The 15,000-nt window shown below is 39.1% G+C and overlaps 2 protein-coding genes across 2 annotated transcripts in view; one reads left to right on the forward strand and one right to left on the reverse strand.

Annotated features, from left to right (window-relative positions):
* The first annotated feature begins 11,208 nt into the window (after positions 1-11,208).
* LOC138010210 (osteocalcin 2-like) lies at positions 11,209-11,913 on the forward strand. The gene has a single exon (XM_068857149.1). It carries the CDS (start codon positions 11,209-11,211, stop codon positions 11,911-11,913), a length of 705 nt encoding a protein of 234 aa, XP_068713250.1.
* A 590-nt stretch (positions 11,914-12,503) lies between these two features.
* The window catches only part of LOC138010211 (uncharacterized), a 3,288-nt gene continuing 791 nt past the window's right edge, over positions 12,504-15,000 (reverse strand). The window contains exons 2-3 of the mRNA XM_068857150.1: positions 13,193-13,650; positions 12,504-13,048 (exon numbers count right to left, since the gene is read on the reverse strand). Coding sequence (XP_068713251.1) covers positions 12,504-13,048; positions 13,193-13,650 — 1,003 coding nt within the window. The remainder of the gene's footprint in view (positions 13,049-13,192; positions 13,651-15,000) is intronic.

Consider the following 15,000-nt stretch of genomic DNA (forward strand, 5'->3'; position numbering starts at 1 on the left):
GTCCTAATCATGCTGCCCTCAGATCTGATTTACTCACTGCTGCTGCTCGTATAGCTTTTGGGCAATGGTTTAAATATTCTGACCAGCAGAAGGTCAACTTTTTCTGTTTGGCTCTTCTGACATGTCCAGCACTTTATAAGAGAGTCTAAGCGTTTTTCTTTTTCTTTTTGTGGTCATTATAATGAACCTAATTAACTTAAGACTTTCTTTCTTGACTTACTTTGTATCCCGTGCCCGTGTTTGATTTTTTATGTGGTAATTAGAATTTTGGTGTAAGCCCCCCGTGATGAGCTCATTTAGCTCTTGGGGCAAACATGTATATAAATATGTTGAAATAAAATAAATACATAAATACATAAAGATTGAATTGAAGGTTTATGATATATTTCCGCCAACGACAGTTTTTTGAAGATCAATTCAGTCAAGAGAGACGAGAAAGGTTCGATATCAAATTACGGATTAACACTCAGACGTATATGGAGTCATATTTGTTGAAGAATCAGTAACCTAGAAACAGAAGACTCACGAGAAACCCTAACCTGCGATCAGGTGTATACTTTTCTTTAGAGAGGGCGCTAACAGGTACGCCTGATTTCTTAAGGGGTCGTCTGCCGCTTACCTGTCATAAGAGTGATGTTATCTTGTGTCATACTATAAATATGAGCCAATCAGGTTTTACCGGAAATTATCTCCACGTTGCGATTCAAGGAAAGACGACGAAACAAAATATAGAACTACGATTTATGATTATGCAGGAAAGGTAGATCTTAACAGGTGTTATTGAAATCCAACAAGAAAATTGGGGGTAGCCGCGCATTTTTCAAAGATAATTCATGAACAATATTTGTAAAAAGCTCTAAAATACAAAAAAATGTATGGCGTTCATTCTCAAATTGAAGCTTAATTATCTCTAAAGAACGCATGGTTACCCAAATTTTCTTTTTGGATACCACGATTACTTACAAAGATCTACTTTCTCGGTATAGTTTTAAACTGCGCAAAAATATCCCAGCATTAGTAAGCATCACCGATAATCCGAGTATCTGGAGTTGCGCAGAACGTATGCGCAATAACAATAGTAGGCACCGACCTTAAAAAACAGACCCCTCGATGATGATGAAGTCCTAGAATCATACGATGTCTCCTCTCTTTTCACGGAAGTACCTCTGGGTGACACCATTGACTATATCATTGAAGAAATTTACTTGCACAATAAGCTACCCAAACTTAGCTCCAAACCTCTTTTCAAGCGCCTTCTCTGCAATGTCACTAAAAACACAGTGTTCAGTTTCAAGGGCCACCTCTACAAACGAATTGACGGATGCGGTATGGGAAAGCCTTTATCTCCAGTCCTCGCAAATATCTTCATGTTAAAGCTGGAGTCCAAAGTTGTCCGACCCTTTAACCCACCGTCTTACAACAGGTATGTTGATGATTGTTTCTCCAAAAAGAAAAAAATCAAACCTGATGATCTACTTGAGCGCCTCAACAATTATCGTCCTAACATCGTTTTACTGTCGAAGAAAATCCTGACCATTCTCTCCACACTTCTTTCACTTAAGTTTAACAAGTTCACTTGTTCAAGAGCACTTGTTCGTAAAGTATTGCTTTTACGCATGTGCTCCATAGAAGAAAAATTAGGAGAGACAAACGAGCTCCCCTCTTTTTATAAACGGTACGTGGATGATACTTTCACAGTCACGCCAGACCTTTACAAAGCCAACGCTTTCATTGATAAATTGAACTCCTGCCACGAGAATTTGAACTTTACTATGGAAATAGCCGAGGAGGGCATTATTTCTTTTGTGGGCATGAACATTACTAAATGTGGAAACAGACTTGAAACATCGGTTCACAGGAAGTCTACAAACACGGGCCTCCTCCTTCGCTATCACAGTCATGTGGACAAACGATACAAAAGGTGTTTACTTTCCACAATGATTAACCGCGCTTATCACCTGTCATCGACTCCTAACGCGTTTTCCGAGGAATGCGATAAGCTTCGAACTACCTTTTTAAACCTGGATTATCCCGTAAACTTGATCAATTCTTCGATTAACGAATTTCTGCACAATATTGACAATATTAGTGCGCCTGATGAAGCAAGTGATGGCACCTCTAATATCGTGGTACCACTACCTTTAAAAGATCAGAAATCAGTTAACTCAGTAAAAGGAGAAATGCAATATCTGAGCGCAAAAATTGGAGTGCAAATCAAGCCTGAATTTCAGTCTAAGAAGATCAGCCAAGTCCTCTCCCCGAAAGAGAAAAAGCCCCCAATTGTAAATAATCAGTGCGTGGTCTATAAATTTCAATGTGATCTGTGCGACACAGATTATGTCGGGTACACAACCAGACACTCTGGCGAGCATTGGCGAGCATAAATACTCTGCAATTGGAAGACACTTGGAAGACCATGGCCTATCGAAGTCCGATTTGAAGGAACAACAATTCTCTGTTTTGAGAAAATGTAGATCAAAGTTTGACTGCTTAATATTTGAGAAGTTGTTTACTAAGGAGCTAAAACCTGGGCTAAATACCCGGAAGGACTCCGTTCGTGCTAAATTGTTTACGTGACACTGCGTGCAAATATTTTCTCGCATTTAATAGCGCTTGATTTTATTCTCTGAGGATTTGTTTTGTATATTTATATTCTAGTAACTTTTTCTTATTCATTTTGACTTGAAAATGACGTTGAGTAAACGTCGAAACGTCGTCGCATTTTAAAGTTTTTAAAAGTTTTTTAACAACTTTTTAGAGTTTTTAACCGTGATGGCTTTAACTTTTGTCCTATCGCAATGATTTATAGTTAAGTTATTGACAAAACCTATTCTTTTACGTATCTTTGACAACGATGTCAAAACAATTGAAACAACCTTTTTAAATGCAAGATATTCTAAGCGTTTTATTTCTCAAATAGTAAACACTTTTCTGAAAGATCCCGCCAGAAGATGATATTTTGATTACTAATTTCCTTTTCGAGGAGCGCAACAAAATTGTTACCAAGATCCCTTAATACTGTAGCAGAAACGAAAGACTTAGTAAAACCTTCATTCCCAAATTGAACAAATTCACGGGTTTCAATCACCTTTTCATCATTCTTGGGCAAACGAAACAGATGAAAAGCCTTTTCAATTTGAAAGACAAAAACACTCATCGATCACATGTCGTCTATAAAGCCTGGTTTTCACTAGCGACGCAAGCACAAGCGCAAGCGCAAGCACAAGAGCGCTTATTTCACCGTGAAAACAGGCTCGACGCAAGCGCAAGCACAAGCGCAAGCAAAAGCGCAAGGATCAAAATTTTTCCTTTTCCTTGTGCTTGCGCTTATGCTTGCGTTCGCTTGCGTTCGCTTGCGTTGCATGAAAACGGAGCAAAGCATAAGCAGAACACAAGCGTTGTGTTTTGTCCAATAGCAAACACTCGTTCCTGATTCCCCTCCTATTGCAGGTTTTCGCAAGGCAACAAAATGGCAGAAAGCGGAAGCTTGAGCTTTGACGAAACGTTTGCAGAAGTGGTACGCAACTACCGTGTACTGTATGACAAGGAATGCAAAGATTTCAAGGACAAAAACAAAAAATTACAAGCCTGGGAAAAAGTGGCGAACGAAATGGGAATGACGAAAGATAAAGTTCAGTGACAAAGTTGTTGCTCAATTTAAGCTTAAGCCTATGTATTATTACTATAATAGCCACCGCAAGTGGAGCACCGTATACAGTTACATCTTGAAAATGATCTTCTTTTGTGAGTTTAGTTATCTTAATTACCATCATAGTAAGAGAAAAAAGCTTGCTCAAATATGAGCAGTGTGGTGTAATTCAAAGCCCACTGAATTTCATATGTCAAGCACACAAAAACATATATATATGTATATATATATATATATACCTTCTTGAGCTGGCATCATCATGTCCAGGTATGCAAACAGCCTTTTCACCACCCACCATGAGCAAACTTTGTTCACTCCGCAGATGATGCACAAACATATTTCAGAAACATGAGGAACAAATATAGCCGGGAGAAGAAGAAACTTGGTAAAGCTTAGGTACCAGGAGCAGGACAGGATGATGTGACAGAAGTAAAGAAAGATTTGTCTGGAATGTATCCATACTTGCAGTGGTTAGAACCATACATTGTTGAACGAAAAACAAAATCAAATTTTGGAGGTTTTGCGGCAGACACTGAATGTTGTGAAATATCTGATTCTGACAATGAAAGCAGTGCAAGCATGTCTCGAAGCATTACTCCAGATGGGGGACTTTCAAGTGATGCTTCCCAGCCTGAGTTGGTGCAGTCTAGCATGCCCAAAGCACAGAAGGCATCATGGAAGTTCCATAAACAAACAAATGAGTCAAAGAAAAAGAAATCTGACTGTGAAGAGGCAGAACTTGAACTTGTTCAATCACTTGGGGCTAGCATTGCAAAACAAGGCCAAGTTGTGGAGAAAGAAAAAGATGAAGATGACATCTTTGGTACTTTAATTGCTTCACAACTTCGGCAGCTTCCTCCTGATAAGAAGATATGGGTCAAGATGCAAATCTCAAATATGGTGTATGAGCAAATGATGCACTCAATTGGTGGAGTTTCCCAATACCAAACGTACCCTTCTTACCATGCAGAAACATCAGGCAACCCATTTCGTGATCCCAAGGCTCCATTTGGTCCCTTTTCATAGAACTAATAAAGGACACTAAAAATGATTGGTTTCTTATCCTGCATATCTCTGTCTCCATGTTATGGGAGACAAAGTGGGTGTGTTTCTTATGCTATTTGACAAGATAAAGCTAAATAGCTCTATTTTGTTTAGGTAAAAATAGTGTTGCATTGCCAAGGTGATGGCAGATTTCAAGCAGGGTTTAAAATCTTCTTTGATATCCTTACAAGAGCAGGGTTATCATCACCTCAGTCTGGGTCATATTCTCTGTCCTTGAAGCTTAAAAATGTTTGTTAATATTTTAATATTGCTACAATTTATCTCACAGAGGTAAAAAAAAAAATAATAATTCAAGGGGGAGTTTTCCAGGTTGATGTTTGTATGATGTTAAGAATTTTTTTTTTAGGAAAATAGTGTGGTTGCCTGTAATGGGTGTACAATTTTACCTGATGCCAGGTTTGTACAATGTTTTCAAAAGTAGATCTATGTGAAGGTGCCATATTTTTTTTTCTTTCTAGGAGCATAATTTTATTTCCCTCTGTTACCTACCTTAAGTACAATAAATTCAATTACAGTTAAAGCAGCTCAAGTGTAGCCCCCATGATTCTATTAATGACTGGAATATTTGAAATTTGAGTACAAAAATAGTTTTGGCACAAGACAGTTGTGTGAGAAATACAGGATTGCATTAAAAGCGACCATTGGCAACTCAAGCGGTTGTAATAAATAAAGTATTGCCAATTCAAATCACTGAATTAAATTTCTGTTACAAATGTTGAGCTTTAATTTAATTTACAGTATCAAGAGTCTCAAATCAGCCCTATTTTACGTTTATAGCCACTTAGCTTGTCCACCACCACTTGTAACCTAACACTGCCTTGCTCACAAGGGTGATGTTCTGAGACAATGCATTCAAATCTCAAATGATAGATCATTAATAGAATCTGTGGGGGTATGCTTGACCTGGGTTGGCTGTAATAAAAGAAACTAAATGGTAACCAAGGTGAAGGAAAAATTAATAGAAACCCATATTTTGCCACAAAGACCTTGACTTTCAGGACAAGCACTTTTTGTTATTGTTCATTGCTAAATGTCAACGCAAGCCTGTACAAGAAGCCAATTGTAACACAAAAAAATTACTGTATTCAAGAATAATGTATGATAAATGTTGTGTTCCTGGACTATACTTGTATGTACAGTATTTTTGTTACCATAAATACCAAAACGTATATTATAGTGTTACTTTACTTGTACTGCTAGTAACGTAAAAGTATAAACTAAGTTGCAAGTGGACCAGTACTTCTCACGTGTGCCCACTGCCATGACACTGCACCTTGCTCGGAATTCAGGAAACCAGTCAATGCCTTCCGGATCTGAATTGCATTAAGAATATAGCGGGAACCTCTCACCCTATTTAACCCATCTAGGGCTCCTCTCTCTGTAGAAGATACCATACTTCTCCATTCCCCAGGCTTGATGTTTGCTGATCTATCCATACTATCAACAAACCCAGATGGGCAATATAAAGCTGTTTCTGTTTGCCTCAGATAGTTGTGAAGGCACACAGCTGCTTCAATAATAAGTTGCACAGTTTTAGGAGAGGCAGAAATAGGACCCTTAAACACCCTCCACCTTGCTCTTAAAATTCCAAACACATTCTCTATCACCCACCTCGCCCTGGAGAGTCTATACTTAAATATTTGCGTGGGTTCTGTCAAGGATTTTCCTGGGTAAGGTCGCTGAAGCCATGGTTTTAATCCAAAGGCTTCATCCCCTACCAAGAAGTAGGGCAAAAGGGGAAGATCACACCCTTCCAAATGTTCAGGCTTTGGGAAATTAATGGAGCCATCATCAATGGCTTTACCCATCTCTGAATGTGACAAGACACCACTGCCATTGTTGCTTCCGTAGTCTCCAATATCCACTAGGGTGAAATTATAATGGGCATCACATACTGCCATTAATACAAGACTAAAAAATCCCTTTTAGTTGTATAACAAGGATCCACTGTTGTTTGGGCACTGCATATTAACATGTTTGCCATCAATAGCTCCAACGCAGTGTGGTAAATTCCAAAGTTCCTCAAAGTCCTTTGAAATTGCTTGCCAGTCATCTGGTGAACTAGGTGGTTTTAAATAAATCTCCCCCAAAGCTTTCCAAATTGCACTGCATGTCTCCCTCAGAATATGGCTAACAGTGGTTCTTCCTAGCCGAAAGCTGAAAGCTAATGACTGTTGGTCATCTCCACTAGCCAGGAAACGCAATGTCAGGGTTAAACGTTCTGCTTCTGAAATTAGTTCCCTCATTCTGGTGGACTTCTTTGAAATTAGTGGACCAACCAATGAGAGAGGGTGCTCAAACCTGTCTGGACTCATACGTAAATACCTAGAATGTTGATTGACAAGCCACAAAAAGAACACAAATTTACGATAACAACAAGTTTAATTCTTTCACTTTGCTTAGTTAAATACATTCGTTAGATATAAAAATAAAATAGGAGAGCACTGGCTGCCTAGAATAACTAATAATGTTAATAATGATACACAGTAAGTTTATACATATGTTTACTTCTAGTTTAGGCCGGCACACACAACAGACAAACGTGACAATACTAAACGTATAAGGGATAAATATAATAATTATTAGAAATTCATGAGATCAACAAGAACAGCAAATAACCCCTAATAGTTTAAAAATATTGGTCCTTCAATCGTCTTTTGAGGACTGATATAGAGGATGATAATTTTACATTACCATCAATAGTATTCCAGACAGATGGACCTTGAAAACGGATGTGAAATTTGCCCTAATTGTTTCTAGCATAAGGAACGTGGTAAGAGTGTTTTGCTGCAAATCTAGTATTATAATTATTATGAACACTTGTTACGTTGGTAAAAAAAAAAGAATGGAATGCAGCAGACTGCACATTATTATGAAATTTGTACAGAAAAATCGCAATTTGAAATAAATCAAAATCAATATAATTAATCCAAGAGATTGCACGCACACCTGAAATAGAATTCACGATCTGTCAGCCGCAGCTCTTTTACAAGGTTATGAAAGTCCCCCTGGGTCTTTCTCTCCCTAAAGATGTCTCTAATCCAGAAGCGTTTCTTTCTTCTCGTTGCCGATTGCCTTCTTCGCCTTCTACGCCGCAGGAGCAGAAGAAACAACAAGATCTGTTGATTGAGCCTGCTAGCCGCCATATTGGATTGGCTATAAATGAGCATGGAACTAGTGCGTCCTTCGACTGCGTTCTTGCCTTCCGTTCTCTGCTTGTGCTTGCGTTACTGTTGGTTTTCACTTGACACTAATATCTTATGCTTGCGCTTGCGCTTGCGTCGCTAGTGAAAACCAGGCTTAAAGGAGACTCTTCTTGCGGTGACAGTTACATAGGCGAGACCATGAGAAATTTGGAGGTGCAAATTCATGAGCATTCCAACGCATGTAATGACTCTGAACCTGCCCGTCACGTACGTGAAAATGCGTCGCATTCCTTTAGCTGGCGTATACTCTGCACGGCGCAATCCTTTCACAAACGCAGAATTTTTGAAGGCCTAATGATCCAACCATGGAATCTGCTCTAAACAAACGAATTCATTGCTACTTAGCGAAACTCTTCCCACCGGGAATTACCTGATGAACATAAATACACAATCATGCGGACGGTCAAATACCCTGAAGATGGCTCAACGTTCGGTTATTTTACTTTTCAATTTTTTTAGCCTTGTAAATACTAGTCATTTTTTACTGAGCGAATATTATTTACTAAAGTATGATTTGCATTTCTGTAATCAATCGGAGCGAGGCTCCAAGAGCTCTGTTGTTTTTCCGCCAATCAGAGTGAAGTCCAGATTCTGGACTACGGGCAGACGGCTCGTTAAGAAATTGTATCAGGCGTACCTTTTCGCGCCCTCTCTAAAGAAAAGTTCTCCTGATCGCAGGGTAGAAAAACCGCAAACCATTGTGTTGCATTTGACACATTTTCCTTTCAGTCAGTATATAGCGTTTAATTTGGACATACGCTAATCGAAACAGGCTGGTTTAAAATCTGAAGTTGACTTGAAAGACGACATAGCTAAACATGATTTAGGGACCTCTTACGTCCACTTGAAGATACCAAAAAACTAAGATAATTACGTCCACGATAAGAGCAATGCTCACTCGTGCTGTTAGGAGGTTTTTTTTTTTTTTTAACCTTCCTCAATTAGCTAAGTATGAAGTATACCGACCGTTATATCATGATCATAATAACACGAAAAAAGGCTTCCAATATCGGCCTGACAAAGAGGGAAGTTTTCGTATCTTAAAACGCTCCAGAACGTTCTAGAACTTTCGTAGAGGCAATGTAGGAACAAGTGAGCACCTTACTCTGATTTCTTTAGTTGATGCGACGATTAAACAACCGTTACTATAAATAACGACATGGTAACTGAACTTCGATTAACTCTCGAATGTACACTCGGATCTACAGTGGACTTGCGCCGAGGACAAGAAGGCGAAGAAGGAGAAGAAGAAGCTGCATTGAAATCCTTCCAGTTCCATGTGAGCCAAGTTCTTATCTGAATTCCAATCGTCTCAGGCCCTCGATATCCACATTTTGCTGATAGCTTGCTGTTCTCCCGCAAGCGAAAAGTGTCGAGCGGAGCTAATTCAAAGTTAATAGATGGGAATAGTTCTGAACAGCGACCAAGTTCTTTATTATATGTTCTTGCTCACCTTGACCGTACAAAAAAGATACAATAGCTGTTTTATTCTGCCCGAGGAGCTACGTAAAGAAACGCGTCAGTTACTTAATTCATGCGTAAACGCAGAACAAAAAATGGAAAGGGCGTGGACCTTCCAACGTAAACTTTGGTATATTTAATGTTTGCTCATTTGAAGTTTGCCTAAATTCATAACTTTTCCTTTCTATGAATTTTTCCTCAAGCACCATTCAGTTAGTTCAGCTTAAATTCCCTTTTACGCAAAGGAAAAATTTAGCGTCGCAGAGGAAACTGACTACTATTTAGTAACGTGAAGCTTTTTGAAGGCAATTTGGTGAAACCTCGATTTTCCAGAAAAATAACAGGAGAGGAATAAAACCAGTTCAGTTTTTTTTCTATTCATATCATGCTATCGGTGCCAGCTAGTCAAACTGATGATCAGAACTTGCTTTTCGCATGGCCGTGACATTTTTTTTGCTGGCAACAATCATCACTCAGATTCAGAGAGGAAAGATGAAGACCTGATACACCTTAACATTATCTAAAGACGTCAATTAGTCCATGTTTTCTTCAAAATAAGATGCAATTTCAAAACGCGACATTTACAAGTATCATATGGAACTTTTAAATTGAGTTCTGTTTCCTCTGTTTTGCCCGTCTTCCAGAGTTCTTTTCTTTTCAATATAACTTGATTATAGCTCAAAACAACTAGCATCAAGGAAATATTGCTATACTTATCTTGATAAAGCCAAAAAATCACGATGCAGAGACCTAAAGTCCTGAGAATGAGCTTTGTCATTGTAGTGCTAAGAACAGTAATCTTTGCACTGTCTGCATGTTACGTAATCCCGCGTTCAATTTATACCCCTTTTACGTCACGTTCTATAAATTGTAAATCAAGGCAGCTGGTGTTAATAAGGAAAATTAGCCAATAACATTGCCTTATTTTCGATGCGATATTGGTTGAGGTCACACTTGAGCTTTTTTTACCATAGTAAACGAAAGTTTACCATGGTAAATGGGTTTTTCAATGTGACCGGCTTTTTTCACTTTACCATGGTAAACGCAATTCTAGTCTGTTGCGTTAGCAACGGCGGTCGGATGAAAGCAAAGTTTACTATAGTAAAACCATCTGAAAAAGCATGGTTTATCTAGCGTTTATCTAAACTTTGTTTATTTAGGTGACATCTTGTCATGATTTTGAGAAGCATTTCGTGACTTTGCTGAATTTGCGTGCGCCCACTGTATACATGTGCTTTCTATCTCCTTCCCTCACAATCTTTTGACTATCAGTCAGTTCTAGTGGATTTTTGCGACTTTGGAAGGATCTTTGCAATGTCCGACAACTTTTCACGCAATTCGCAGTAAGTAATTTTCATTTTAATCTTTTGAAGTACAACTATAATTCCCTGAAAAATAAGCATGAATCTGTTCATTCAGAAATCGATGAACGCTAAGTTTAAAAATGCGATTTTCCGCATTTAGGCTATGACAAGATACACGAATGACTCTCCCTCAAAGCGTGTTTTTAAATCAATTGCAGTTTTATTATACCTCTCGGTGGCTATCTAGACGAGATGGATCAAAGGCCTCTGCAGGGACCGTATCTGTTTGGGAGAGAAAACTCGCATTTCCCAGAAGCGAATTTCGGGTATTTGCAGCAATATCCCATGAATGCGGTGGCTACGCCGATGGTATTTGAACGCCCCCACCAGTACGACGTTTTGCAGCGAGAAAGCTTGTCTACCGGGGAAAAAGCAGACTCCAGTAAAATGGGAAAATCGAGCAGTGTGGAGCAGTCACGCAATCGCTGGTCCGAAGGAGAGGTGAAGCTCCTCATCGCCATCTATGGCGAGGAATGGCAGAACCGAGACAGCAGGAGGAGCCTTGAACCAATGTGGGCTTGTTGCCGAGTGTAAGGAAATGGACATAACCTGTGATAAGTCGGCAAAGAAATGCCGTGACAAGATGAACAGCCTAAACAAGAAGTATAGGTCTGTGAAGGACAAAAGCAAAAGGACTGGAGAGGGCAGTGAGGAAATCAAGTCTTTCCCTCAATTTGGCGATCTGGATCAGATTTGGGGAACAAGGGATTCCGTGAGCCCGAAGTATGTGGTAGAGGCGGGAACCTCACAGCCAGTCACGTCCACTCCTGTTCCCAGTCCGAATTCCTCCATCTGTGCCTCAGAAAGTAGCGCCACTGTTCCATCGGCCGAACAAGACGAAAGTACCGATGAGTCCGACCTTGCCGAGGAATCGGCGAGCCTTTTATCTGCCATCTCTAGGTCCAAGAATTTAAGGAAACAGGAAAAGGGTAAAAAGCAGCGAAAAGGCAAGCGGAGTAAGCCAGATGACGACCAGGATGACAAAACTGACGAGGAGTTAGGAAAGTCAGAAAGCCTAGTTTTCAAGAAAAAGGGCGGCGGAGAGTCAAATTCCAAAAACCAAAGCAACTCCAAACAGTCACGAAAAAGCCAGAAGAGACAGAAATTAGAGAGCAAGGAGACGATGAGGGGTTTGGAGAGCTTATTAAAGCGCAAACTGAGGCCTTAAAGAAGAACGAGGAAGAAAAAAAACAGTTATTTGATTATCTGAGGGAGTCAGATAACCGCACCCAAGAGTTAGTTCTTGGTGCAATCCGGGAACTTGGTGAAATCTTGAAAAAGTAGAAACAGAAATAAAAATCCTGTAAAAGTTTTTTTTTTTTCTTTTTTGGTGATAGTTCGGTTCCAATTTTTCGGTTCCAGTTTGTGAGAGATGCAAATTGTAACTCGTTGCAGGTATGAGCAGGCTACGGCTAAAAAAAGAAAGCGCCCGCCAAATATATATGATGCTTTTGTGATCGCTTCGTCGGATTTTATAAGTTTGTGTTTATCAAGGGTTAAATTTTTGTCAAGCTATTTATACTTTAGCTTTGAATTTTGCTTTTGATAAGTTACTCAAGAGTATTACTTTTACAGTTGACTTTAAGATGAAGTCTGCTTTATAATTAGGAATGTCCGCTTTACTCCATGATGAAATAAATATAAAGCATTTAAAAAGCTAAATGTTGAGAGTTTTTTTTTCTTAATCGGCCAGCACGGTAATAACATAAAAACTGTAAAATCTATAGTTTATCTTTTCTTTGCCATACAAATTCATATTTAAGAAGCAAGAAAAGCAGTAATTGCTTGCCGAATGATTCGCCCCTGTCCAAAGTCAGCAGGTGGATTATCATCGTCTTCATCATCGTCGTCATCGCTTGAATAATCGCTATCATCTAGCTCATCCCCGCGCAAAATGCAAATGTTGTGCAAAATGCAGCAGGTAAGTATTGTCAATGGAACTTTAGGAGTGTTTTCTTCTAATGGTTTGAGCAAACAGCGCCATCGACATTTCAGTTTGCCAAATGCTCTATCGACGATTACTCTTGTCTTGTTTAAGATCTTATTAAACTTGCATTGGTCGCGTGTTAGGTTTCTAGAATGAGGATAAGGACCAACAAGCCAAGGTAGCTGAGGGTAAGCAGAGTCGCCAATCAGTAGGGGTCGCACATATACACAACTGATATGTTTTACAAGTTCAGATAAAATGACATCATTTTCAGCTCTCCTGTGCAGTGTGCTAAGTCGCAAAACTCGTGCGTCATGAATACTCCCAGGCCATCCAGTGCTAACATCAATGAACTTTCCGTCAGCATCCACAACACCTTAAAGATTAATGGAGTAGTTTTGCTTCCTGTTAAAGTAGTCTTCATGGTTAATGTGAGGTGCTTTAATTGTAATATGGGATCCGTCTATTGCTCCAACTGTATTTGGAAAGCAAGCGATATCTTCCATTTTTCTTGTAGCACGTTCAACATCTCTGGTATCTTCTGGGAATTTTATAAATTCATTCTTGTGACGAATTAATGTTTCCATAAAATCCTCGCATATTTTGATTACGGTAGATTTTCCTTGTCCAAACGTTATTCCAGTGGTTCTGTACGAGTTTCCAGTTCCCAGTCTCCACATAGCAATACCAATGCGTTTGTTCACAGGAATAGCTTTTCTAAAACGCGTGTTTTGCCTTGAAAGGTATGGCCCGACCAGTTGACAAATGTAATCGAATGTCTCCTTAGAAACTCTAAAGTCATTTTTCCATAACGAAAACATGACGGGATTTTCATACATTTCTTCAAACCATCCTTGCGGTCTCGGATATACCCAGGTCACTCTCCTCCGTCTTGCTAAAGCTCCTCTCCTTCTTCTTCGCTTTTGTAATATCTTAATTCTGGTCGTGAGAAGAGCATTGGTGAGATCACAGTGCCTCCTTTCAAAAACAAGGTAAAGAGCCAGAAATCTAAATCTATGAGCTTTACGGATTGCAACGATAAGAAACAAAAGAGCCACAATCGAAGCTACAACACGTTCACGACCCTTGGCGCAGTCACGAAATACATTAAGGTGTTGTGTTAATACTCACTCGACGGAACTCGAAAAATTCATCAACTCGACATTTGAGTAGCACACTTCTGACAAGGAAACGTCTGGGAAATGTAAAAGTCAGCTTATGCGTTTTACCATAGTAAACTTTGTTTACCTTTTTTTTACCATAGTTAAGGATTCTTACCTTAGTAAACTGCTAAGTGTGACCTCAACCATTGTTAAAGTCTTGGATAGAGTAAAATCCTATACTGATACTACTTTTTGAGCAAGTCGTGTAATAAATCTGTTATTAGCCAACCTGACTTGGCTGATCTTCTGGTTTGTACTAAATCATGGCTAGAAGCCCACTAATGGGCGCCTTCCTTTAGTTTAAACCGTATTTATTTAGGTATAAGACTTGAACTGTTTATAGAGCGTTTCACATACTTCACGGCAGCCATGTAAGCCCAAGCCTTGAAGATACCAACAATATAAGATAATTATGTCCTGGATAGGACTTATGCTCACGCGTGCTGTTGGGAATTATTTTTACCTTCCTCGATTAACTAAGTATAAAGTGTAAAGTATAAAGTATCTGCGCGTTTAATGGGCACAAATAAGGTAAGGGCAATTTTCACTTACTAAGCAAAATTTATGAACAGCAAGATAAGTTATGAGAGGGGGACATTGGGGTTTGCGGTATTTCTTTTTTCTACGGCATTTCTATCGATCAGTTTAATCATGATATTGCGAAAGGCAGTTTTTATACGGTTTCCGTTGAAGACAGTAAAAAAACTTCACTTCCTTTGCGTTTGTACGACTGTTTTCGAATTTCTAGTCGTATCACAAACGATTTCAGTGAAGCAGATCTATTCCATTCAGTTAGTTAAATTGTGTAACGTTATTACAAATGGCTAGTTAACAATTTCATTCCTTTAAATTTCGTGACATCGTTTTCGTGAATCATCCGTACGTTTGCCTCGTTTAAGACTTTTACTTCCTTTTCACAACAAAACTGCGAGCTAGCTATAGTAACTAGCCATGATATTGCGGTATTTGCCAAATTTTTCTCTCTATTGCGGTGTTCCACACTCTCAATGTCCCTCTCGTTTTAAGTACTATAGGATACTGTGGATTTTGGCATTTGCCACATTTTACCTGCTGTTGCGGTGTTCTACACTCTCTATTTTTCTCCTTTATCAGCTACTAGAAGATTCCTTTTTTCCGCATTTTTGTTCCATGACTTTTGTATGGG

This window comes from Montipora foliosa, chromosome 7 (genome assembly GCF_036669935.1).
Source record: "Montipora foliosa isolate CH-2021 chromosome 7, ASM3666993v2, whole genome shotgun sequence".
Taxonomy (NCBI): Eukaryota; Metazoa; Cnidaria; class Anthozoa; order Scleractinia; family Acroporidae; genus Montipora; species Montipora foliosa.

Excerpts from the sequence above, each read along its gene's own strand:
- LOC138010210 (XM_068857149.1), top strand. The coding sequence starts at position 11,209 with ATGGCGAGGAATGGCAGAACCGAGACAGCAGGAGGAGCCTTGAACCAA.